The 26,881-nt window shown below is 31.7% G+C and overlaps 1 protein-coding gene across 2 annotated transcripts in view; it reads left to right on the plus strand.

Annotated features, from left to right (window-relative positions):
* The window catches only part of LOC146531370 (uncharacterized), a 35,246-nt gene that overhangs the window by 1,181 nt on the left and 7,184 nt on the right, over positions 1-26,881 (plus strand). For both annotated transcript variants that reach the window (XR_014878793.1, XM_085198233.1), the window contains exons 2-4: positions 12,627-12,818; positions 17,653-17,826; positions 24,861-24,938. Coding sequence is in view for 1 of the 2 variants with exons in the window: in XM_085198233.1 (XP_085054359.1) it covers positions 12,635-12,818; positions 17,653-17,826; positions 24,861-24,938 (436 nt within the window). In the remaining variant the exon portion in view is untranslated. The remainder of the gene's footprint in view (positions 1-12,626; positions 12,819-17,652; positions 17,827-24,860; positions 24,939-26,881) is intronic.

The following is a 26,881-nucleotide window of genomic DNA, read 5'->3' on the forward strand; positions in this document are numbered from 1 at the left end:
TATCAAATTGACAAAATTGATTAAAATTCTCACTATCGTATCAGCGAAAACTCGAAGGAAGCATATTAAACAAATATATAATATAGTAAAATATACTACAAGTACAATAAGTAAAACTTCAACTTGTTTAAGTTCGAAAAATCTACCTACAGTAAACTTCTTCGGTCTTAACTGAATTAAGTACGAGTAAAAGTATACTAAAAATACTGTAAATATACTAAAAAATAAAAATATATAATTCCTAAAAATAAAAAAAAATCTGATTGCAATTATTTCCTAGAAGGTTATCAATATATTTAATTGGACCTTGGTTGGTTGGTTTGAACCTTGGAACCTGGTGTAGAGTTAAGAAGATATATCTATGGATATATTAAACATCTAGAGCGAAACCAGAAAAATGGGTCACTACCTAATTACTTAAAAATCAATATATAAGACTTCGTACAAGAACATCGTTGCCCTTATTAAGACTAATAGGGTAGTTAGCTAAGGTCATAATTGCCTATCCACGTGATGCTGTAGGGCGTTTGATGCAGTATAATTAGTAGGAACTCCCGAGACTTAGGTATTTACTAACATAAAGATAAATAGAATACTAATTGATATTCTAGCTAGATAATACTTTAAAGTAAGATACCATAACCTAATTTGACTTTATATGTAGATCTTTTTAAAAGGCTTTACAATACTAAAATTGGTACGGAACCCTCAGTGGTCAATTTCGACTCGTACTTGAATATTTTTATTTTGTCGCCTTATGCAGATCATCCGCGTGTAAGGCAGGTGTACCCTATATACGGATAATAGTGCTGGATTCTTCGAGAGAGCCCGACAAACCCAGCTTCAACCCTCTCCACTAATATGAGAGATTTTAAGTTAACTTAGGCAGTAAATCTCTTTCTCGCCAAAGGCGAATTACGAAAGTTACGCGGACCACATGTAAATTATTAAGATCTAAAGTTAAATTTTTAATAAGACATTAAAACAGTACGATTCAACCAATGTCTGTTTACTAAATTTTGGTAAAACATATAAAAGTTAAAATAGAAACATACTAGAGTCCACATCTATTCTTTTATAGTTTATCTGGTCTGAGAGCCGCTCTGGCTGTCTATGAGCTTTAATGTTAATTTGGCAAAAAAAAATGCTTATCAAGCTTAATTTTTGCTGAAGTACAGTAATTATCCTAAGAATAGGTCTAATACAGGTCTAGGTCACATTATATTTTATTAGTAAATTTTTTATTGACTCTTAGTAATTTTTTTTTAAGTTAAGGTATGTTTTGCCAAAGCCCCAATCTTGGTTGATGATGTAAGTTATATAACAGACGTGTCAGCTACCATCTGATGAAACTTCGTAAGAAGCTGTCTATCCCTTAAGAAGCTTTTCTTTTCTAGTGATATAACTTACGAGAACATTGTGAAATGTCATACAATTTCATTACATTATATAATTAAAATGTCAAAATATCTAGTTAGACTTCGCAGCGTAAAAAGTGATTCTCGATAAGTGGGGGAACGGAGTGACTTAACACTGAGTTCCCTTCTGTGTGCGGGATACAGCGTGAAGCTGTGAAATATTTTTTTAATGCACTTTTTAACATACAATGTAATGAGACTTTTTAATACGGTAAATATGAAAAATGATTAATTTTCACCAAGACTAAAAAGATTAATATATCTTCAATCCATCCTTATATCAAAAGGTCCAAAAATGAAATATTTGTAGTGTTTTCAATATTGTCCAAAATATACTGATATATATGAAGTATAGATGTAGTTCCAAGAACACAAATTAAAGCACAGGAATTCTAACTATACATGAAATACTAAAAGCTTCCAAGTGAAATTTGTTTACGTTTGCTTTGAACAACGAAACTACATTAACAATTCCTGATGTTAGTTATCAGATATCACAATTTTGGCTTTATTAATTTTTGGATGTATCAAAGATAGTTTTTGTTTATTTATATATAATTTTTTATTGAGCATTTTTCATTCATTTACATATATAAGCTTATTGCAGAAAATCATGATCTTATTGTTTGAATTTCATAGATCTGAGTATATGGTTTGAATTTCAACTCGATATCTTAAAGCTTTCTTGAGATAAAGGCTCTTGACAGACAGATGGACGGACAACAAAGTGATTCTATAAGGGTTCTTTATTTTAAAAAAAGGTACGGAACCATATAAGGAACCACATGGAAAGCTTTAAAATAGAATTGGTTCTCCCAAAAGTTCTCTCGAAAGTTCTGAGGTAACAAACATAAAAAAATAGTCTAATTGTTAACTTCTTCCTCTTACAGAGGTTGGTTAAAAAGCGATAAAAAGGGCTCATTTATTATCACTGTCAATAGTTTTACAAGTTTATTATTGTTTTCTTAGCTTTATGCTGTATATCTCAGAGCGGGGTAGGCAGAGGAAACCCGAGAACCAAATGTTCCGACAACTGAAAGACACTTCCGTTCTCTCCGCTCTCTCCGTCAAAATCTCCGATAATGATTTTATTACCCTGAGTCTTACTTAGAGATGTTTCTATGTTAGTGCAAGCAAATACAAAAAATAATATAGTTGACGTCCTCTAAATATTTGTACATATTTCAAAACGTACAAATATTTTTTTAAAAATCAACTAGAAACACTACTCTGACCTTGTTGTTAGGTTTATTACATAGTCAATCTAGCGTTTGGCGGAATGCCTGCCTAAGCCGGATATCATGGATTCGGTATCCGTACGTAATAAAAATTCAAAAGCCACATTGTAGATCCACATATTAATATAGTACGAATAATAAACGAGAAATTATTAGGGGCCGTTGAGGCGCGGGGGTAAGCGTGCAACTGTGAACGCGACCGTGATAGGTTCGATTCCCACTAACGGTGTTGAAATGTTTAACATCTTTGTTTCTCGCCCTAATATCGTCCAAAAACACGCAATGCCTCAAGAATATCACGAAAAGTAGGAACGTTTCCTAGATTTGCCTACCAGGTTCCTGCCTGACCAGGGGGAAGCAAAATTAAATTATTATAAAAAAAATACAAAAAAAAACAATTATCATACCTAATAAATACCATTAAAAATAGAATAAAGCGGGGCAACTAAAAAAGAAAACTTGGATAGGCTCATCTCGTCAAATCGTTCGACATTTTATAAATATTCTTAGAACTACTAAATCTTTCATTAGCTTGTATTGCATGGCTTAGTGTTTACGTTACAACGTTTTTGGACGAGTGCCCTAACCCGTACCGTTGACTAAAGACAATATAGAGTGCTTTGTTAACTATTTATATCTACATCTGTGTAACGTGGCCGGTTGAGGCTGTAGTGGTGCAGTGGTGCAAGCCTGTCTTTATTATTGTAAACGGGGCGTGGATTCGATTTCCATTTGGGGGAATTAATTATTGTTTACTGATATTTTTATTTATACGCTCTTAACGTGAGTAACGGAGTGGCTCAACAATAGGTTACCTCTGCCCACCCTGCTATATGTGAGCTAACATAACATAACATGTTGGTATGGTGGTGTTGGTATTATGTGTAACTGTTAAAATTATAGTTAGATATTTTTAATAATAACAATTATTTTTCAAATCGTGTTTTTTGTATTTCGAATAAAATCCTCGAAAACGGTTTATTAATAATAATTAAGTTCACATTTCATAAACATATCCTGTAGGAATATAAGAAATTTGCAAAACAACTTATTTCTAACAAAAAAATCTTAAAATCGGTATCAAAATTTAGCTTTATAAAAAAAAATATTCATCTGCCAAACTCGGTGATTCATAAAAAAACATTATAAGTCAATTAGTGGTCATTTCCTACATAATATCACATTTAATATTAATGTGTTAAGAACACGAATAAGAAAATCAGAAACGTTGCCAATTCTCACAGTTAGACAGCCAATATCATCAATTAAATTTAGTATAAATAGCTATAATTTACAAGATGTCGTAACGGTATTATAAAAATGATCGATTCAAGTGGAACTACGAAATTTTTTTTATATTTGTAAATTTACCATTTCATAATGTTTACAATCGTAAATGTGATGGTAAATGTGGCGTTGAGTTACTCCACTCGACACAATGTCTGGAAAATTATGTAGAAAGTGGAGAAAGGAATGTCTCATCACTAGGTCCCTAACAAAATAATAATAGATTTTTGGTCATATTTATTTATGTTTTGTATTTACAAATATAAAAAGATTGCGACATTTTTCGGTTTCTTTACCTTTAAGGTAAATATATATAAATCTATGTACTCACTGAAATCTATTTTTTTTTTCTCAAAATTATAACCTTAAATTTAATTTACAGTAACCTGAAAATTTTTAAATGTTTACATACTTATTCAATTTATTTTACTCGAACTTTTAATAAAGAATGTAATAAAATCACACTATTTATTATACATCGTTTTAATAAATTTATAATCGAACGTCTTCAATGTAAACCGGCTATTGAAATATTATAGGTTATTTCTAGTAATATACGAGGAGCAGACTTAAAATAACACTTATCTATTATAAGAAAATTTTAAAATATCTCATCTAATAGCAAATAACGGGAACGTGGGGAACGGAGTGTCTTGACACTAGGTTACCTTGTTGTGTACGGGATACAGCGTGAAGCTGATAATAACAAATATTATTGCAATACATATAGAAACATCCTTTCTTTACTCCTTCGCAAATTTATTAATAGATACTATAGGCCGTATTTTTTAAAATAATTAAAACTAACGCGACAGGTGGTGGGTGGGTGGTTTGCATTCCCACTCGATGAAATGTTATTAATGTACTAGCGGACGCGCGCAGCTTCGCTTGCGTATTTAGGAGAGAATTCTAATAACCCATGAAACATGTGTTCAATTAAATATTTTTAAGAGTCTAAATTTCAAATTTTATAAAAATCGGTGGCGATTTAAAGATTTTTACATACAAACTTTCAACCCCTTATTTGCACCCTTAGGGGGTGAATTCTAGAAAACCATGAAACACGTGTTCAATTAAATACTTTTGAAAATCTAAATTTCAAATTTTATAAAAATCGGTGCCGATTTAATTTTTTTTCCATACAAACTTTGAACCCCTATTTCACCCCTTTAGAGTTAAAATTTTTCAAAATCCCTTCTTAGTGGATGTCCAGATTACGAAAGTAAACATCTGACCAAATTTCATGTTTCTACTATCAGCGGTTACGGCTGGGCGTGCGTCTTACCTCAGTCAGTGAGGACAAGTCCTTTTATATATATAGACTAGCGGACCCGGACGCGGCTACGCCTGCTTCAACTATAAGAATATTTTTTAAATATATTCATGAAACTATTTTAAAGTTTCAATAGAATTAGTAAGAAAATATAAGCTTAAATAATCAAAAACAATAATAAATAGAGACATATTATTAGAAAAAAATATCTGAGTTATTGAAATTAACCAACAAAAGGATTAAAAGTAACTAAAGGATAGATATTCTTAATATTAGTAAAAGTACCTAATGTTTTCCGTGCGTGCGTACATAGATATCGACTCTACGAAATAACTAAACATTTCTCTCTATTAAACAGGATAATTTTAGCGGGCAATATCAAATAAAATAAGAAGAGAACCAAAGTGTAGCTTAAATTAATTATAAACAGCAAATAATTACATAAACATTTACAATAGTTCGAAAATGTATGAAAATTTATAAAACCGTCAACGTCATCTGCCCGTTCGCGTCGGTCATACTCATACTATGCCGCCCGAAGGCTAGGTCATTTGGAATCAGTGACATCTCCTTAATTATTTATTAGAATGTTATACAGTAAACTATAATTTCAATCTAGATAAAATGTTAATAGTGACTATTATATTTATTTTCATAAGGATGAATATCAAAATGTCGCGGTAACGGTTGCGTAGCGACGCGACGGTTGTTATTAACATGGCAGAATAAATTGCATGTCAAATTAGAAAGTACTTTTAAATATATTAGTATATATGTGTAATGTAATGTTATATAGCCTATAGCACTTCTGAAGAATGCAGCTTTCATACAAAACAAAAACAATGAAAATCGGACCAGTAGATCCAGAGATCTTAGCGTTCAAACAAACAAACAAACAAACAAACAAACAAACTCTTCCGCTTTATTATATTATATATAGATAATTAATTAATAATTTAATTTCTTCATCCGGGTTAATAAAGCAATATTATATTATTATGTTTATTACAAATTAATCCAAACTTTAAAAAAGTAAATATTTATTTTTTGCTTTGATAGCTTAAAATCGGTCACACTTTTATTAATATTACTTACGTATAAGCCCACTATTGAAGTATATCAGTTTAGATTTGAGTATGGCTGCGATAACACAAAAATAGTAGCGACTCTTATCAGCTGTTATATCAGCTGATTCAGCCAGCGATGGTGCAATACCTTTGTGGTGGTTATAAATACATATAAAAACAGATTTAGAGGCCATTCGTGGCGCAGGGACGTCTGACCGTAAACCTCATAGGTTGTGGATTCGATTCCCAATCAACTCGAAATGAAATATTTAATATTTATAATTTTCTGGTGTAGAGGCACGGCGCGGCGTTGTGTTAGGCCACTCAACACGTAATGCCTCCAGAATACGGTGGGAAATTGGGAGCGGAGTGTCTCAACACTATCTTAGCCTGATACATGCGGAATACAGCGTGAAGCTGAAAAAAAAGAGTCAGTTTCGCATTACAAAGCAGTTATTGGAAGCTCATTCTCAAATAGCTTAAAATGATTTTAATATTATTTACAGATGGCAGCAATTGTAGTATAAATATCTTACAAAATACATACACCGCTTATAATATAAACGGAGAAACAACAAAATAATATACGAGTGACTTGTCACTTTCATAAACACGTCATGGTGTGAGAGAGAAATACCCATGAGATGAGCAAACAAGATTAACGATGTGAACCCGTCGGCTAATGACATCTTACGTATTCGAGTGGACCATCCGCGCTCGTCTCCAAATGTGTTTTTGTATGAAAATAGAATAGACGGTCATTGTTGTGTGTGAAATGTGTGTAGTTTAGTACAGTGCTAAGGAAAATTTGTTTTAAAGATCTTTTTTAGTTTTTATTTTGGTAGTTGTGATTGGTGTTCTGCAAGCAGCAATTATTGCAGCAGCAGTAGCGGAACCAAAGCCATTTTGCGTTACCAAATCAGTAAAACAAAAATAATAATTAATATTTTATATTTAAGCATTTCCTAGAGTGGGATTAGAACCCATAATCTATATCTTAATATGTACCTATGTATAATTTTCACTATTGTGGCGTCATTGAGACATCTCTTCTTGTGTTATCTTGCAAGCTTATTTTTCTTGCTTGAGATAAGTCTTGAGATCTTTACAAATGGACAGGCGAAAAACAAACTGAATCTATAAGGGCTCCGTTGTTTTTCTTTTGAGATACTAAGCCTAAAAAAAATATAATTTTAGTTTTTCTCAATAAATGGCAGCATAAAGTTTACGAGTCCGTTTGTCTATACCAATTCATTGTGGACGTTCAATTTTATAGGTTTAGCTATTTTCGTTCGCTGCCTAGGTTCGTTATAGTGCGAACTTTGTATTTGTGGATCGATTAAATTATAAATACTTTCGCTTTGTAAGATGTAGGCACTTACCTCTAATATCCATACCTATATTATAAATTCGAAAGTAACTCTGTCTGTCTGTCTGTCTGTCTGTCTGTCTGTCTTTTACGCAATCAGGGCCGAACCGCGAATTTAATTGTGATAAAATACTCATATAGAGATACTTGAGGGTCTCGGGATGAACGTAGGATACTTTTTTTTCTCATATTTGTAATATTTTCGATATATACCAATATATTAAAATACTTATTAATTTAATATACAATTTATTACACCGTGTTAATAACAACCGTCGCTGCTAAGCAACGATTTGCAAAGTTTGTTGTTACAAAACGTCACCCAAAATGAGCTTGCTTAACGCATCTTTCTATTGAAAACTGAAAATATATTTAATAAATATTTGTATAGTTCAAGCGGGCGTAGCCGCGTTCGGGTCCACTAGTTACATATATATTGTATATTCTCATCTCATATTATATGTGATATGTATATGTATATTAAAAGAATTTCGTGGCATCAACAGGTAGAATTGACATAGGAAAACCATTTGTCATTTTGATTGATTGGTTTATTTATTTATTTATCATTCGTAATGCTAGTACTGTTTTAACACTAGAAGTGCCGAAGATTGAGACCCCCCTTGAACCGCCGTCGTGCCAAATTTGTCCCATTCTACTTATTATGTTGATTGTTGGTATAATACAAAAAAAATATTATTAAAATAATTCGTAAAAAATGTAGACCATCTTTAATAATCAATTCTTATTCTTTAACAAACATAAAAGTACCAAAAAACAAAACACAAAGAAAGAATCAAATATTTCAAATACGTTCTAAGGTCGTGACAACTAACTGAATAACTCTTATAAAATTATAAGTTATTGAAATTAGTTAATATTATTATTAGGCTATGTCATGCAGTAATATATTCTTCATCAGTGATACATCACAGATAATTTATAACATTGCGTGGTAATGCCTCCAGAATTTGGCGGAAAATGCCAACGGAGTGCATAGCACTAGGTTCCCAGGTTCCCTCTACCTACCCTATAATTGCCCACATTTGGTATCGAGTGTTTTTCTGAAATTCAAGCCTAGCTTAGCCATCCTTTCATCTGATACCTCACTTGAACTAGCGTAAAATTTCGTGTTGACACCAATTTTACCCCACTTTTCAGGCTATTATTTTTTAAGATTTATACATAAATGTATAGTTTTCAGATTTTTTTGTGTACTAGTACTACATGTAGATGCTAGCTGCCAAATTTTATAATTTTAAGTTAACTGAAAGTACTTTATTAATTTGATTCCTTTTACAGTGTCGAAATACATGTTTTTTACTATATAAATGGTCATATCTTTTTTTAAGGGCGCTTTTTCAAGGAAATCAAGGGACTGTAGATCGTCATATAGTTGATATTCATATACTCATACCATACCAACTCGATTTCTCCAAGCATTCATGAGATAAAGACACAGACAGACGGATGGACAAAAAGATGATCTTATAAGGGTTTTTTTTCCTTAAAAGCTACAGAACCCTAAAAACTTAGGCATTGACTGCTAAACCTACTATTCAATTTTTTTCCGCCCCCGCATCGCCCTTTCACCTCCATCTCATACCCGAGGTATGAAAATACGTCAAATTATACCCTCAAATAATAAAATAATAATGGTGGGACAAAAATGACCCAGCGGCAGTTCTAGGTAAATCTCTTTTTTTTCAAAAATATAGCTAGCTAGCTATAAAATTATTTATATTTTTAATTACATAAAGGAGTAAAATTGGTAATAGTCAAAAAGTTTCATCTACATAAATTAACAAATAAAAAAGTTATATACAACCAAACTTGCGTTTGGGACAAAAATGGGACGGCGGCGCTTCTAGTGTTAAATAATTAGCGTAGTATTATTCTCGACTGTTAAGAAGGGGTTATGTTTTTCGAGCGTATCTTGTATGTATGTAATATTTTTTATTACCTCATATCTCCAGAACCGCTGAACATGTCATAAGAAAATAATTGAGAAAATAAATAATTGTGTAGAATAAGCAGGCGAAGCCACGCGGAGGTCACTAGTTTATAATATTTTATTCACATTTATAGTTTTCAGCTTTAAAAAAGTTTTGGCAAAGTGGCTATTTGCCATAAAAAAGCCATAAAAGAGCTTTTCCTATACAAAAGATGGATTAACCTCAAGAATATTCGGACCGATCTCGATTTCTTTTTCTAAATCGTCTCCCTCGACCTTATAAAGATTGTATTGAAGAGAGTGGAATGCTTAATATTGAAATAGGTCTTGTGTAAATATTGCGTGATGTCACCGGAGACGGAGACGTCCCCCGGCGTCCCGACGCCTGAGCACCGAAGGGGTGGCTGAATAAATAAATATAATTATAAATGACAAACGGACGACGATACGAATGACAATTAAGTGTATGATATTATTGGGTTAGCTTTTATTATAAATGAGAAAATATAAATAATATTTTATAAGGTTTATTAAAGATTTAATTTATTAGATTTATAAGATATTTTTATCTATATGAAACTTTTGAAACGATCGTAAAGGCCTTTGCGCCGTTGGATAGTTGGGAACGGAGTTTATTAATACTAGGTTACCCTGCTGCTACATGGGGGATTCAGAATGTGCCACGACTGGCCTAAACTGGCCTTTATTTTTAATCTTTATAACATATTTTCTGGATATATCATTACTTTAATTAAACAGGCATCAATTCGTATTAAATATGTAAAAACAAATAAAATTATACACAAAAAAACAATATTTTTACACACACAGATATATCATCATTTTCCATATTCTTCTTCTTCTTTGTCGTTTCGCTCTTGACAGAGCGGTCGTGGTCGTCTTTTTTAAAGGTTGGTGGTGCATTTTCCATATATTAAATTATAAATGAGGTAAACGCAAACATTTAATTTTATTGAACGGAACAAACGCCATTAAAATAAATGTAACCGACATTCTATATATAATATAACAGGCAACCTTTGTTTATATACGTAGCGTGTTCGTCACTTTACTGCTTCCTGTTTTCTTGGAAATTCAATTTACAAGTATTGCGTGGTTTTTAATTATGGAATGCACATGTTACAATAGCTAAGGCCGTCCGACGGGTTGTGGGTTCGATTTCCATTCGAGGTAATTAATTATTTATTAATATTTTCTTGTTATCAGCCAGTCAAAACGCAATGCTAACAGAAGTCGTCGGAAATTGGTGAATGGAATATCTTAGCCCTAGTTTCCCTCTTCCTCTAGTGTGTATGGGATTCAATTTAATTTAATTTTTAATATAATATATATATTCTAAATATATATTTAATGCTTTTAGTAATAAAGCTTATTAGTGCAGCACTAAAATATGAGTCTTATGTTTAATGAATAATAAACGTTAAGTATTGAAATATACTGAAATGTTACATGTATTAAATAGGTATTGTAATATTATATTAGTGGAAGTAGGTATTATTAATTATACATAAATTTATTAGGTTCCTTTAATTTTGATAAATTTAAGTAAATTTGCTTACATAAAAATCTTTTAAAGAAGAATAATGATTTTTTTTTATTGTACTATATCACTAATGAGAGTGCTCTCGTTTTTTTACTTTTTTTTATGGCCTGATTTTTATATATATTAAAAAAAACCAAAGAAAAGGAAGCAGTAATTTTTGTAACATATTATGAACTGACAGGAGATGATGAAGTGAATCTGACAGAAGCATATTCTTCTTTTTTTTTTGTATAACTGAAAGAGTATTTATGTATATACTTACATCCCTACAACTTAATAATTCAAGATCTACAAGAATTGAGGATATAAAAAGGAACGTTCAATAAATTTTTAAGTAAAGCAGTAAGGTATAAGCTGCGATCGTAAATTGTCAATTTCAATTCCTTTTGACTACCGCATTTACAATCTATGTGGCAGACCTCGTTCAGTGATAAATTAGAAATGTCAACCCATACATAATAAAAAAAATATACTTTCTTATAGGTACTCTATATATAAATTTAATTTGAGTTTATTTTATAAATTGTATACATTTTACGTGAATAAGTTCTAACATCTCTGGAATTAATGAAGGAAACAGTGTTCTAAAATCATTTTTTTATCGTCGTGCACGCAGCAGGGTTCGCACAGGGAACCTAGTGTTAAGACACTCCGTTTCTCACATTCCGCCGAATTCTGGAGGCATTGTGTCTTGGACGAAACTCAACAGCAGGGCGAAAAAAAATTAAAATATTGAATATTTTATTTAAATCGGGAATCGAAGTGACAACCTGTCGTTTATAGTCATACTCTGTGCCCGTTTGCCACGACTGGCCTCAAAATCAGATTTAAATCTAAAATTAAATATTTCCGAAACAAAGACCCTTTTGAAGTAAACATTTAATTTTGTCTGTCAATCAGTAATGTGTAAACATTAGGTAATGTATTCAAATGAAAGTGTCGGAATACAGTTCAGCGAACGTTAAAAGTGATATTTCACAGTACGGGCGCTGTCCTTTTAAGAATTTTTACATACGAAATACAATAAATTGTAAAAAATAATAATCATCTACACGCTGTTTCCTGCACACAGCAAAGTAAGCAGAGCAAACATAGTGTTAAGACACTCCGGTCCCCATTTTCTGCAGAATCCTGGAGGCATTTCCTCAAGTGAGGTCGAACCTACCTCACAAAGTAGCGTTTACAGTTACATATTGATACGCCTGAGCCATAATTGGCCAGTTAAATTGTAGTTTAATCCCATTTTGAATTGTTAAATTAGTTTTAAGAATTTTACTATGTTTTTTTATAAGATACTGGCTATTGTCATGTTTTTTTATGGTCAAATGGAAATAATTGTCTTGTGTAACACATATTTGGTTTTAAGTTATTTTTGTCTTATTTATCTAAAACAAAAAGAAACTTTATAATATTCTGCTAGTTCAATGTTTTAATTAAAATTTTTCCATCCGTACAGACGGAGCTATGGAGACTGATAAGATGTCGACCGCGTCGTCTGTAGGCGCGGCGGAACGTCGACCGCTACTGCAGGCGCTTCTCATCGAAAGGCGAATTCTCTTCGCCTGCACTGTACTTGTTGGACTCAGTACATTTGTATGGATAACTGCCATTTCTACGGACAAATGGGTCCATATTGAAGGTGGTAATGGTGAGTATTGGTCACTTAAATTGTATATATTTGTCTGAACGATACAATTATATTGTACACGCTAGGTTTTTCAATGTGAAATTCATCATTAAACTGCTAATGTAGATCTATACTAATATAATAAAGCGGAAGAGTTTGTTTGTTTGTTTGTTTGTTTGTTTGTTTGAACGCTAAGATCTCTGGATCTACTGGTCCGATTTTCATTGTTTTTGTTTTGTATGAAAGCTGCATTCTTCAGAAGTGCTATAGGCTATATAACATTACATTACACATATATACTAATATATTTTAAAGTACATTCTAATTTGACATGCAATTTATTCTGCCATGTTAATAACAACCGTCGTTGCTACGCGACCGCTACCGCGACGTTTTGATATTCATCCTTATGAAAATAAATATAATAGTCACTTTTAGCATTTTATCTAGATTGAAATTATAGTTTACTGTATAACATACTAATAAATAATTAAGAAGATGTCACTGATTCCAAATGACCTAGCCACCTAGCGGGCGGCACAGTATGACCGACGCGAACGGGCAGATGACGTTGACGGTTTTATAAATTTTCATACATTTTCGAACTTTATTTGTTGTTTATAATTAATTTAAAATACACTTTGATTCTCTTCTTATTTTATTTGATATTGCCCGCTAAAATTATCCTACTTAATAGAGAGAAATGTTTAGTTATTTCGCAGAGTCGATATCTATGTACCTACGCACGTACGGAAAACTTTAGGTACTTTTTCTAATATTAAGAATACCTATCCTTTAGTTACTTTTAATCCTTTTGTTAGTTCATTTCAATAACTCAGATAATTTTTTCTAATAATGTGTATCTACTTATTATTCTTTTTGATTATTTGAGCTTATATTTTCTTACTAATTCTATTGAGAATTGAAAATAATTTCATGAATATATTTAATAAATATTCTTATAGTTGAAGCAGGCGTAGCCGCGTCCGGGTCCACTAGTGTATAATAAAATTGTTGTGAACTAAATTATTTAATTATAAAAGATATCAGAGGCAAAAAAATAATATTATTAATAAGTGTAGAAGTATATTTTTTTAAAATAATATAATAAGATAAGATATATTAAGAAAATCACCTAGAAATCAGTTATTTTATGGTAGACTGGAAAAAAACTAATGATAAAAACCACCTTCTTCCATGCTATATGGTGAAACCCAATAACACGTCTTGTTTAACCAAAAGAAGTAAAGAAAACGCTATCAACAATAGCCCCACAAAATTATGTTATTTAGATAAGCGAAGGGCGAACGGAAGCTATATCTGCTCCGAACAGGCTATTACGAGGACGTAATGACAATGTGATTATATATGTATAGATTAACGAGAGAGTAGGTCATTCTGTTATGAAATTGTAATTATTTATTTATGATTGTATATTATATATCATTTTTAGCATTTCTCCTCTCTGGTAGACAAACCACGGCGTTATGTTCCGCCATTCACTAAGCAATATCTCGACGCTAAGACGGAAACTTAGGAACTGAGTGACAAATAAAGAATAGAAAGAAAGCGTAAAGCTGCTTTAATCACATATAACAGGTTAGGGAGCCTGGGAACCTAATGTTGAGGTACTCCGTTCCCAATAAGACACTTTCTTTCCCCACTTTTCTTCTTCACCGCGCTTTCAACTTCATACCGCGCTTTACCTCGTTACGGTAACAGGGAAATAAAGATATTAAATATTGTATTTCCTCAAGTGGGAATCGAACACCAACATATCACGTGTACAGTTGCACCTGCGCCATAACTGACTTCAATTAAATACTTTAATATTATAATATACTTGAAAATCAATTATTATATTTATAATATTTATTTCAGTTTCGTTAAGCTAAATAAATATCAATAGCGGGTCATATTTATTATTATTGCTGTACAATTTATATTTTAACGTTACTATTTCATTCTATTTGTGTTCAAACGTTTGGAAATGATCGTTAATGCAAATAGCACAGTACTTTAGAAACACTTTAGTTTTATTGTGTCTGTATATAATTAATGGAGTAAATGCCTTGAAAATTTAACTTAATTTGAAGGATTTTAATATTTTGGATTCAATGCAAGCAATAACACTAGCGTGTGATTGTAAATGCGACAGGTAGTGGGTTCAATCCCACTCGGGGAATTTTAATATTTAATATTTACATATCTTTGCTCTGGTGCGGCAAAGCGCGGAATTAAGTTGCGCCACTCAACACGCAATGCCTCCAGAATTCGGGGCAAAATGATGAACTGAGTATCTTAACACTAGGTTCCTTCTGCTTACCCTGCTGCGAGATATAGCGTGATGCTAATAAAAATATATATTTTTTTGCTCTGGTGTCTAGCCAAAAGTGCAAGGTTGAGTTCTAATCAATACACAATGCCTCCAGAACTCAGAGGAACATGAGGAGTGGAGTGTCTTAACACTAAGCCCTCTAGACCCTCTGCCTACCCCGCTACAGGCGGGATACAGCGTGAAATTAAAAAAAACAAAGCGTGAAATTGAAATTATTTACCTGATGTGATATTTAACAGGCGATTGAGTTTGAGACGCGCTGTCGCCGATTGTAGATCAAAATCTAAATCAAATACACGCGAGTTTATTATTAATTATAAGCATATGGCGTTCGGGTCGATGTCCGTGGGGTTATTTCTGATTCCATACATGCGCATACATGTACATGTAATGTTGTATAGGCTTATATCGTATATTTGACACTTTGTTTCGGAAGTTTCCTTGTGAATTATCTTTTATAGCTATGTTAGTATATTTTATTATTTATTAATTTTGTCGACAGTTTTTTTTTCAATTCAGAGTAGGCAGAGGAAACTTAGTGTTAAGACACTCTGTTCTCCATTTTCCGCCGAATTCAGACAATTGAGACGCTTATAACAATTAAATACTTCATTTGTCAAATTATGATAAATATTTCAGAAGCTACATACAAACATACATACATAACTACCTTTTACTTTTCATATTAAAAATATCTGAGAATGCTTAATCGCTGTTTGTATTTTGTCGTCTATAATGTGTGTCCATAATTAATTACTTACCTTGAAGTACTTCGTACAATTAGTGCCAATTTATTCTACTATTTACACCGAGAAAGAAGATATTAAAACCAAAAGCTTTTAAGCTTTAGATTGGCAAAACCTTGGCATAAGACAAACTAAATAACTTGCCAATTTAAAACTGATGATAATTTATTTAATAATAAGATAATTAAATATGTAAAAAAATTGTTATTAGGTATAGCAATAATTTAAAATGGCTTCTAAATCGGAAGTCGACGTAATATTTTAATATGCTGACGAAACCTAGAGTTAAAACACTTACACTTAAATTGCGTATTGGATGGCGAAACTTAACGCCGCGATTTGTCTTTTATACCATTACCACCATTAGCCTTTATTCGCATTGCTGTCTCATAAATAATATAATTTACTGCAGTAATAGTATATTTTAATTATAATACTAGTAGACCACTAAATTATAATATAAGTAGTCTGTCTAAATATTTGTAGGTAAAGTGGAAACATTTGCTATTAAGTGAAGTGATGTATCACCCTAATGTAATTACAAACAATCTATTAATTGAACCGTCCATAGTGCCTCGAAAATATATATATCTATAAAAACAATTAAGGTTTTTTAACCTATTAAGAAAAGCCTTTTCAAATGTCTATATATTTGAGTTATACGTAATATTTTTTTTTTTATTTATACAATTTTAAAAATGGATAACAGAGTGCCTCAATTTTAATTTTCCCGTCCCCTTGCTTGCCTTGATGTGTGCGGGATACAGCGTGAATAAAAATATGTACATTTTCAGTTCACATTTAATTTCAATTTTCATATTTAAGCGTGAAATATTGCACACGACATTCAACATGCCTTATGTCAAATTAATAAGTATTTTAATATATTGGTATATATCGAAAATATTACAAATATGACAAAAAAAGGATCCTATGTTAATTGTTAATTGTTATGTAATTGCGTAAAAGACAGACAGACAGAGTGACGAATTCTATTCGAATTTATAATATAGGTATTGATAAATTAATCGATTGATATATTGAAATCTTGTTTTGAATGACAAAGACCATGATCACAAAAGACTAGTCTTATTTGTGTTCCAAGGTAACCAATACGGATAGGTACCATTAGTCCTGTAATTTATTTACCTTGGCTAACTGGAGCGAATTACCGATACCTAGTACAATGCTAGTGGTAGTAGCGCTACTAGTGTTTCGTTAATTTACTACTTATTTACCTAACTTTTCTTCTTTTATCTTTTTATATGTATAATAGAAAATATGATCGATTAAATACTTTACTCTTGGAAATAATAAAATTAATAACGTCCATATGTGAATTCCACAATACAATATGTGAATTAATATGTGAATTCCACTGTAGAATTGAGTTCCTAGACAGGCCTTTAGTTACTAGGCACTCAACACACAATATCTCGTAAAAGTTATGCGGAAAACGGAGAAACGTAGAACGGAGTGCCTTAACACTATTTTGACTCTTCGTAGCGTGAAGCTGGTCAAAAATTAAGTTCTTGTAAAAATTTTGCAATATTATTTATTCAATTCCTAAAAAAAACATGTTTTTTTATTCCAACCAAAACCAGGGTAGATAGAAGGAACCTGCTGTTAAGACACACCGTTCTACACCTAACACTCAATTTTCGAAACATTATGTGTAAGTGGAGAATTAAAATCCCATCCCATCAAAATGGGAAATTATTCTTATGAATATTTCCTAAAAAAGATACTTATACATTTTTATTCTCTCCAGGTATATTCTTGCCCACCCGGGGTGGCTACTTCATGTCCAGCGAGTCCGGCGTATGGGAGATATGTCGATACGTATTCCACCCCACCGACAATTCGGTTCTGCAACACAATGCGACACATATGGCATCTATGAATCCGTTCGACGCGAGCGGATTGAAAGGAGACTATTTCACAAGTAAGATGCATTTTTCAGATATATTTCAAATTGTATTTGTGAAAAGATTTTTGTGAAACTATATATTTTTATTTTTATAATAATGCAGCGATACAAATAATAAAAATATATATATAATATATAAGTTACATAAAATGTGATGATATCCATCATTCACGATATTTAAGATTTTTTGCCTATAAATATTTTATGAAATATTTGAAATTCGTAGGAAAAAAGAAAAAAATATAATAATAACTTTAAAATTGGTTAACTACAATTTTATAACCTAAAACTGTTCTTAAAAATGACTATCATATTTTCTTATTTGTATATTAAACAGTTAATACTCATTTCAATTATTTAAATATTTTTCTAGAGCACTCACATAATTATATGAAATAGTGAATTATTTTACAAAAATACTTAAAAATATACAAAAAAAAAGAAGAGAAAAACTAAAAAAAATTGTGAAACCAATGTATACTAATTCGTATAAAGATATTTCACGTGTTTCCAATAATTAAGCGTTAAGAATTTAACACCTACGTAACGTCTCTGTTAGATGGGTTTAATCAACACCACCTACAGGGATGTACAATTATAGATTTAAATATAACACATGTGTAAAAACGAAGTTATATATAAACTAAAAATTCAATTCGCTTCACACCTGCATACAAAAAGAAAAATCTAAGAAAATTACCAAAGTCTCAAATTATGGAAGCATTACTTAAATAATATTTAATTTGAAGAAAAGAACACTAAAGCCTCTAATACTATTAAACTGTATACTCCTAGACAATCCAAAGGGCAAATTTATAGATATTAATAGAATATTAAAAAGAACTCACTTTGAAGCTAGTTGACGTTAATTTGTTTAAATATGAGAATGAATTATATGCGGAACATACCAACGTTGTAAGCAATACTGTTAACTGATTAATATACTGAAAAACAGCATTTTACAATGTAAGTTTATTTATCCCGACAGCCTTCTGTTTTAGCTCACTCGGTAACTCCATTAGCCCCCGCTGGTTTGCTTTTTCTACCAAAGCTATTTTCTTCTTCGGAAAAAATAGAAATACAAATAAACTATGTGTCTTTTAGTGATCGGTGCGTTTCGTAATTTCGCTGTGCGATGACGAAAGCTTCACTGGTTTAGTGTTCATTACGTAATAGGCCATAGAAAAAATCAAATATCTTCGGTAATTTTTTTTCTTCATTTTCCTCTCTTTATAAACCTGTGGGTTCCCTGTAACCACCTGTCTCCAACACTATCGTAAGGTGATTACAGTAAGCTACTAAAAACGTTACTAAAAACAGTAATAATAAAACGAATTTTATATTTCGCGGTGTCTATAGGACTACCACGTCAGTCGCAGAGGGTTAAGCCAAATAAGAGAAACCAATCGAAATCATTAACCTCATCATCTCTCTCTCTCTCTCTCATGCTACTGATACTCTTTTTAATTCACAATTTAAGAGTGTATTTTTCGCTATTTCTAATTATATTATTATAAAAAATAGATTAATATACCCTAAATAAAAATAGTAAATAACATTTGCGTACTATTAATATATATTATAGTCACTTTAAAATGCCCAATTATTACAATTTTCAATAACTTGATTACCTCTAACATTAATAGTATCAACAGTCTCAAGAAACAGGAATGATTGGCTTTCTTAACTAATATTTGATAGGCTCTTGTCAAATTTCGATTATGCTATTAGAAATTTCTTTTGATTTAGGAAAAGTTAAGTTACGAAAGATAAAGAATAAGGATTTAATAATTATATTAAGGAAATAATTAAATATAAAAACAATGCTTATAATTATTATAATTCACTTCTAGTATCCATTTTTTTAACTTCACACTTCAACCCGCAAAAGTGTTTTAATGAGAACGGAGTGTCTTAACTCTAGGTACCTAAGTTCTCTCTGCTTACCCGGAATGCGGAATACAACTTGAAACCTAATAAAAAGAAAAACTTAAAACTATAACGTCTTTTAATAATGGTTCGTTCTATTTAAAATTTGCATATATGACTAACGCGATAGGTACATAACCTGTCTTCATATATTGCACCAGGAGAACAGACATGAGCAATTAGTCCGATTTGTGTGTTTATCTATTATCTGAATACTAACAATACTGCTATTTTTAAACCTCAGTCAAGCTAAGATAAATTTTCAAAGCACATTGCTAGTATATACAGTACTAGCGGACGCTCGCAGCTTCGCCCGCTTATTTGCACCCCTAGGGGTGATTCCTAATAAACCATGAAACACGTGTTTAATGATATATTTTTAAGATTTAAATTTTCATCCTTACAAACTTTCAACCCCTATTTTATCCCCTTAAGAGTCGAATATTGCAAATTCTTAGCGAGCACCTACGTCCTATAAATAACTCCTAAGCAAAATTTGAGATTCCTAGCACATGTAGTTTCTGAGATTTCATGATGAGTGAGTGACCTTTCGATTTTATATATATAGATATGCGTGTGAAATACATAAAATATACAAAACTTTTATATAAACTTGAGGCTGTCGTGGCGCAGCGGCACAAGGTGTATGTAGGTGTGACTGTAACGCGTCGGTTATGGGTTCGATCCGACTTGAGGAAGTGAAATATTTATTTACGTTGATATTTCCATTTCTTCGTTCTGGTGTCGAGGCAAAGTGCGGCGTTGAGTTCTGCCAACACGCAATGCCTCTAGAATTCAGCAGAAAACGGAGAACGGAATGTCTTAACACTAGGTTCCCTCTGCCTACCCTGCTGTGTGCGGTTAGTTTGTTAAATTGTACATTTATCGATTTAATACTAGTTAAACGATAATTTGAGTACACGGTTATTCCTTACATGGCAGGCTAAGTAGAAACTAGTATGAAAACTCTTCGTTCTCCGTTTTGTCTTGCCAAATTATGAAAGTAAGTTCCCAAATGGAAGTCGAACCGACAGCCATTGCTCTTATAATCAAATCAAATGTGTCTTGCTATGCCAAATATAATTTGCAATATACATATATTAAGTTTAGTGCTATATTTCTACATATCTCAATGATTATCTCATTATCTTAGTCATCCGTCACCGTCTTGGCTATTGCACCTTATAGTATTAGTGAATAGAATTGGCGTTGAATTGGTACTTATGTTTCTTGCCAAATATATCAACTGATAACATTTTTAGGAACAATTCGTTTGAGAGATTACCGCTGTTTATGCCAACATGATAAGAGTGATTGCGTGGCGGAACCTAACACCGCGCTCTTTTGTTAGACGGAGAAATGAAAATAACTCTTTTTCTCGTAATAAGTGGGTGGTGGGTGTTGAACCCGCAACCGTCGCGTTTACTTCTATTATATGAAAATATTTGCATTTTTTTCCCTAAGTGGAATTCAAATTTACATTTATTTCACGGTTGGATCGGTTCAAAGCAATACGGTAAAATTTAAATGCATCATATTTTATAAGTGCAATCATAATTTAATATCGTATTTTGTAATTTACAGCTTAATGTTATTATTATGGATTGATATATAGGCTATGGATCCGCGTATCTTAATGAAAAAGTTTCATTAGCTTTAATTTATTTGTAGATATTTTTAGATATTGACTTTATTGAGGCCAGTCGTGGCGGAGGGGTGCAAAGTGTGACTGTAAATATGACAGGTTGTGAGTTCGATTCCCACTCGAGGAAATAAAATATTTAATATTTTCATTTCTGTGCTCTGGTGTGGAGGCAAAGCGAGGCAAATTGGGAACGTCGGAGTGTCTAAACACTGGGTTCCCTTTACCCACACTGCTGTATTCGAGATACGAAGTGTTTGAAAGTATACCGGTAAGTGGGGAACGGAGAGTTATGACACCAGGGGAAAAGTATGAAGCTGATATATCTGATTATGTTCAAAGCGAATTTAAAACAGAAATATTTTTTAGCTTATTCTTTATTCAAATAAAAGCGATTAAATAACACTGTCACTGTCGAGTCAAACTTTTTTTGCATAAGAAGAAAATTCACATAAACAAAAGTCAAAATACCTGTCAATTACTGTCAGCTACAAACAATAATTATGTAAGGCAAATATGTATCTATGAATACAATAGATATGTAATGAATGTGTGCAAAATTTTCTATTTTTTCCAGATTTTTTAATATTTCATAGCAAAATACATATTATTTGATAATAAATTATAAGCGAAAAGAAGAAACGAATTTTCGATTACGTGTTTTTTTTATAATCGGGAATACTATAATTATGTGATTTCTTATAATAGGTTTTTTTTATTTAGACGCTGAAGCAACAGTAGTAAACTCCCATACATTTAACTTAGCTGAATTTTACACGACTAAAAAACAACAATAACTAGATTACAGGAGTTCAACGTTAAAATGTAATAACATCTTTATTAAAATTTCCCATTTCCCACATTTTCCGCCGAATTATAGAGGCATTGTGAGTGACGGGACTCTATGCCGCGCTTTGCCTTGACACCAGAAAAAAAAACCTAATTTCCTTGAGTGGGAATAGAACTAACGACCTATCGCCCTTACAGATCCACAAAGCCCCCCATAACATACTTATATAATGGGATATATAACAAAAACCTTATCATTCACTCTTAGTGACAATGTATAAGTGTCATACTATTCCTTTTTGATCTGTATCGTAAAATAAATCAACGAATGTGATAAACACACCAACAGACATTTAGAACTTTTATATTTCTTTCATCATAAATTATCTTGTTTACCACAAGATTGAAGTAAAAATCGTCGTTAATTTTAAAAATTAGTTCTAAGATGTTTTCATGTCAATATGAAGAGTCCCATAGTTATTTATTTATAAGATATATTAAAAATTGGGAAAAAAATGATTATATGAATAATATAATGTCAGCGCAGTTGTAGGTTGTAGATTCGATTCATAATTGGGGGGAATTAAATATTTAGCATTTTCATTTTCTCGCTCTGGTAACGAAGCATCAGGAATTTGGCGGAAAGTGAGGAACGGAAGTATTCTAAAGAGATTGGAATGTCAATACTGATTGCCCAAATGAAACAAAAAAAAGATATAACAAGTCTTACTGTTGTTTATTTTACATATCAACAATTGGTTGTTTGTATTTAATTCGCAATTCGTCTGTTTATTGTGAAATAGTTAGATGAAACAATAAACAGCAACCATTGCAATTATAATAATATATCTCTATTAATTTATTAGGAATATTAATTAAATAACTTTAAATCTATATCTAAATTCCTTATTAAAAAAAACAAACTTCACGCTGTATCCCGCACACAGCAGGGTAGACAGAGGGAACCTAGTGTTAAAACACTCCGTTTCCCAATTTCTATCGAATTTTGGAGGCATTAAAGTTCTTCATTTAACCCACAAAAGTAAATACGCCAAGATATACATAGACAAGCTTGAAAAACAACTGAAACTAGAAGCTAAATTCCTATAAAAAACGACCTGGTCGGCCCACACAATGAGATTTATCGTCACCGATAAAAATACCGCATTGGTGCTATCAAGTCGTCGATTCCCACTATTCTATAGAGTTAGGCACGCTCGTTAGAAACGTAAGTAAATAAACAATGGTACACTGTTCGCAGTAAAAGCGGCTAAAATGTATTAGGACATATAAATAGTCGTTTGTGATGTCATTATTGAAGCGTAAAATGTACATTAACTATGAAATAGCGACGTCAGCACCAAACCCACACGTCGATGTCTGATTTATAGCGTTCGAATGTTAAATGGTTTTATTTTTTTTTTGGCAGAGGAATTTAACACTCTTGTTAGCCAGTTTTCGTCCAATTTTTGAGACATTGCATCAGACTGTTTGTATCAGAGCAGAAAAGATGAAAAAAAATATCTCAGCTTCTCTTTCTAGTTAGATGCTCCACCTGCGCTACGATGGCCTCGAAAATTAATATATTTTATTCACGCTTATCCTGCACATATCAAGGTAGACAGACCTAAAAACCTGGTGTTGAGGAACTCATTTCCCATTATTTCCATTCCCCCCTCTCTGCGGAATCTGGATTAAGTCAATTTGCTTAAAATATAAAAATATCTTACATGACCAGAAAATAGTGACGAATTCGATTATATACAACGAAAAATTATTTTCCCATACATTTGATCGTATTAGTCGTCTGTTACATAAAGCTGCAAAATCATATAAAAGATTTACGGCCCTGTGGCTGCGTTCCACTAAATTATAATGCAAAAAGAGTTTTATCTTGAATGCATTTCATATGAGACTATAGAATGTTGGGTATTTCCGGATATCATTTAAAAGATTATTAATAGCGGTTGAATGTAACCTTGTCTGTACTGGTCAAATTATTGAAATTTTTATTATGCCATTTTCAAAGTAATCATTGTAAATATATATTAAATAGTGAAATACATGTATACATGTGTGCTTAATATAATATCAAACTTATCGTCCTAAACTAAACAAAATTTCGAAAATTATAATTAAGTGCTCCATTTCGGTACTTTTGATTTAAAAAATAACCCCACTCTAACTTCAATGAATATTTAAGAAAGATTCTTTGTGCGTTTTATTAAAATTACTATACTTAATAATACTATGGTAAAAGCCCATTATAACCTTTCCAATATTTTTAAATATAAAAAAACATATTTTATGGGCCTTTAACATCATGTTTTACAGTAGAATATTTGCATATGGACCCATATATAACTATTATCCACTGTCACACACATTCCATATCCATATTTTATTTAATTTTATAAAAACTTTTTTTTAAACTGGGAAACTGCACTGTAAAATAAATTATTTTCATTTTCTCACTCTCGTTAGAAGACCAAGAGACGAGAAGAGAACACAGACGGGAGGTTTTGAGTTAGGGCAGAAAGCAGAAAGTATAGTTTGTTTCCTTCTGCCTACACTAAGTTCTCTCTAACTATTCTGCTATATGCATAATTGGAATTTAAAGCTTAACTTATTTAATATAATTATTAAGAACGGAAATACAAATTTTCTATTAATATTAATATTGTTGCAGATTGCACAAATTATTTGGCTCAGCCTATAATGAAGAATGGCAAACCCGCTGATCCCGCATATGATATAGATATAGCAAGTAAGTATAAATTACATAGATATTAACTTATTATATAAACTAGCGACCCTATTGCGGCTTCGCCCGCTTTTACTACTGGATTATTCATATAATGTATGTTTGCAAAGCACTTAAGATAATGTGCATTTTCGTAGTTTCAATAAGGATTCCAATTGTTTTACACAGCAAGAATTTTTTAGTAGGTATCGTAATTTTAAATCTGTGCTACTAATCTTTTCAAGTACTTATTAAAATATATTTAAATTACTATTTTTAGATAGTTAAATGACATTTAATAATACATTCAACTCGAATTATCCAATACGTGCAAACGCATCTAAATTTTCGTTGCTATAAAGGCAGGCAGGTTTTTTTTTTCGAGTTTGTGGTTAATGCTGAAGAGGGTATTCTGTCCCTGATGAAAAGCAAGCACTACGTGGCTGCCTGTGACGAAAATTAAATAGAATGCATCGGCCGGGAATTGAACCCGGGCTGCCCGCGTGGCAGGCGAGCATTCTACCACTGAACCTCCGATGCGTGTAAGGCAGGCGGGCGCGCCGGACTCGCTTGTATAAGCATAACGTCGCGAGGCGCGTTTCGCAGCAAGGATTTTTTGATATTGTAACAACTTCTAAAGTACTTATTAAAATGAAAAACGGTAAAAGACAGTATTGATCTACATTAAATGGCCAACGTAATTAATATACTTATTTATATGCTGAGAGTAGTAAGTAAGTGAAACTTGACTCGATGCAGTTGATGTGTGAACGGCGTGATGTGTCAATAATTAAATGCGTTTTTCTCTAAAACTATTCGCAATTTCGAAATAGTTAAAAAAGGAAATTTTATCTTCGTTTAACGTAGAAATTTAAAAAAGTATTTTAAAGGATAAGGATTAATACCATTATGGAAAAATATCCCTCACAATAAAAAATATATTGAAATTACTATTTTTAGACAGAAATATGATCAGTACACGTTATTCTTAAAAGATACGAATATGCCATCGCGGACTTTTTTGTGGATGTTATTAAGAGGAACAATACTCCAGTACATTTTTTTCATGTAGTATTTACAATTAAAGCAGCGCATGCGCCAAAGTGTCTCAGCGGGTAGGACTTTATACACATTTATCGTATTTATGTTAATTTACATAAGAATGTACAAATAATAAACTATATATAAACCTTCCCTGAGAAATACTCGACCTAATGGTGAAAACCACATCCAAATCCGTTGGGTGGTTTAGAAGAAGAAGAGTTAGAAAGTTCAGACAGACACAAAAAGCTACTTTGTTTTATAAGATATAGGATAAATAAATAAAAATATATGTTATATAAGTTATTATATAAATAAAAATATCAGTTAAGTCCAAGTCGAACTAGTTCAACGAGGCTTCTGTACCGTGATTTCAGGATTGCTGGTCATCGGAAGTTCAGTTTTATATAAGTTTACAAATTTAAGTTTGTGGGCATATGCACTCACTTAGTTACAACTATAAGTTTGTAATTATTTCATTTTTTGGATTTTTTTCTTTATTTGTATTGTAAGTGCTCACTTTATGCCAAATTTCATCATTGTAGTTCCACGGCAAGTACCTTATAGGTTTTGATTAAACGACGAAGCTCATACAAAATCTTTTGATTGCGTTGACTTAGAAGCTCGAGTTCGAATAGTGTAAACAAAAACTTTTAGGGTAATTTTAATATAAATAGTTTAATGAAAATGACCTAACTATTTTCTAAATATTTTTTCTAACAAGCATAAACAAATAAAAACTTAAATACTATATATATTTGGCCAAAGTTAAAAGATATTGTTATTTATAACAATAAACTTAGTATGAATCTACCACAGAACAGTCTTAATGAATCATCAATCATTCTCGGCTGTCACTGTGTTATATCACGTCCCATACGAAAACTTATAAAAATATAAACATTTTTTTTATATGAAAAAATATG

This window comes from Heliconius melpomene, chromosome 15, assembly GCF_056956725.1.
Source record: "Heliconius melpomene rosina isolate 202511_hmr_F chromosome 15, ASM5695672v1, whole genome shotgun sequence".
NCBI classification, from domain to species: Eukaryota; Metazoa; Arthropoda; class Insecta; order Lepidoptera; family Nymphalidae; genus Heliconius; species Heliconius melpomene.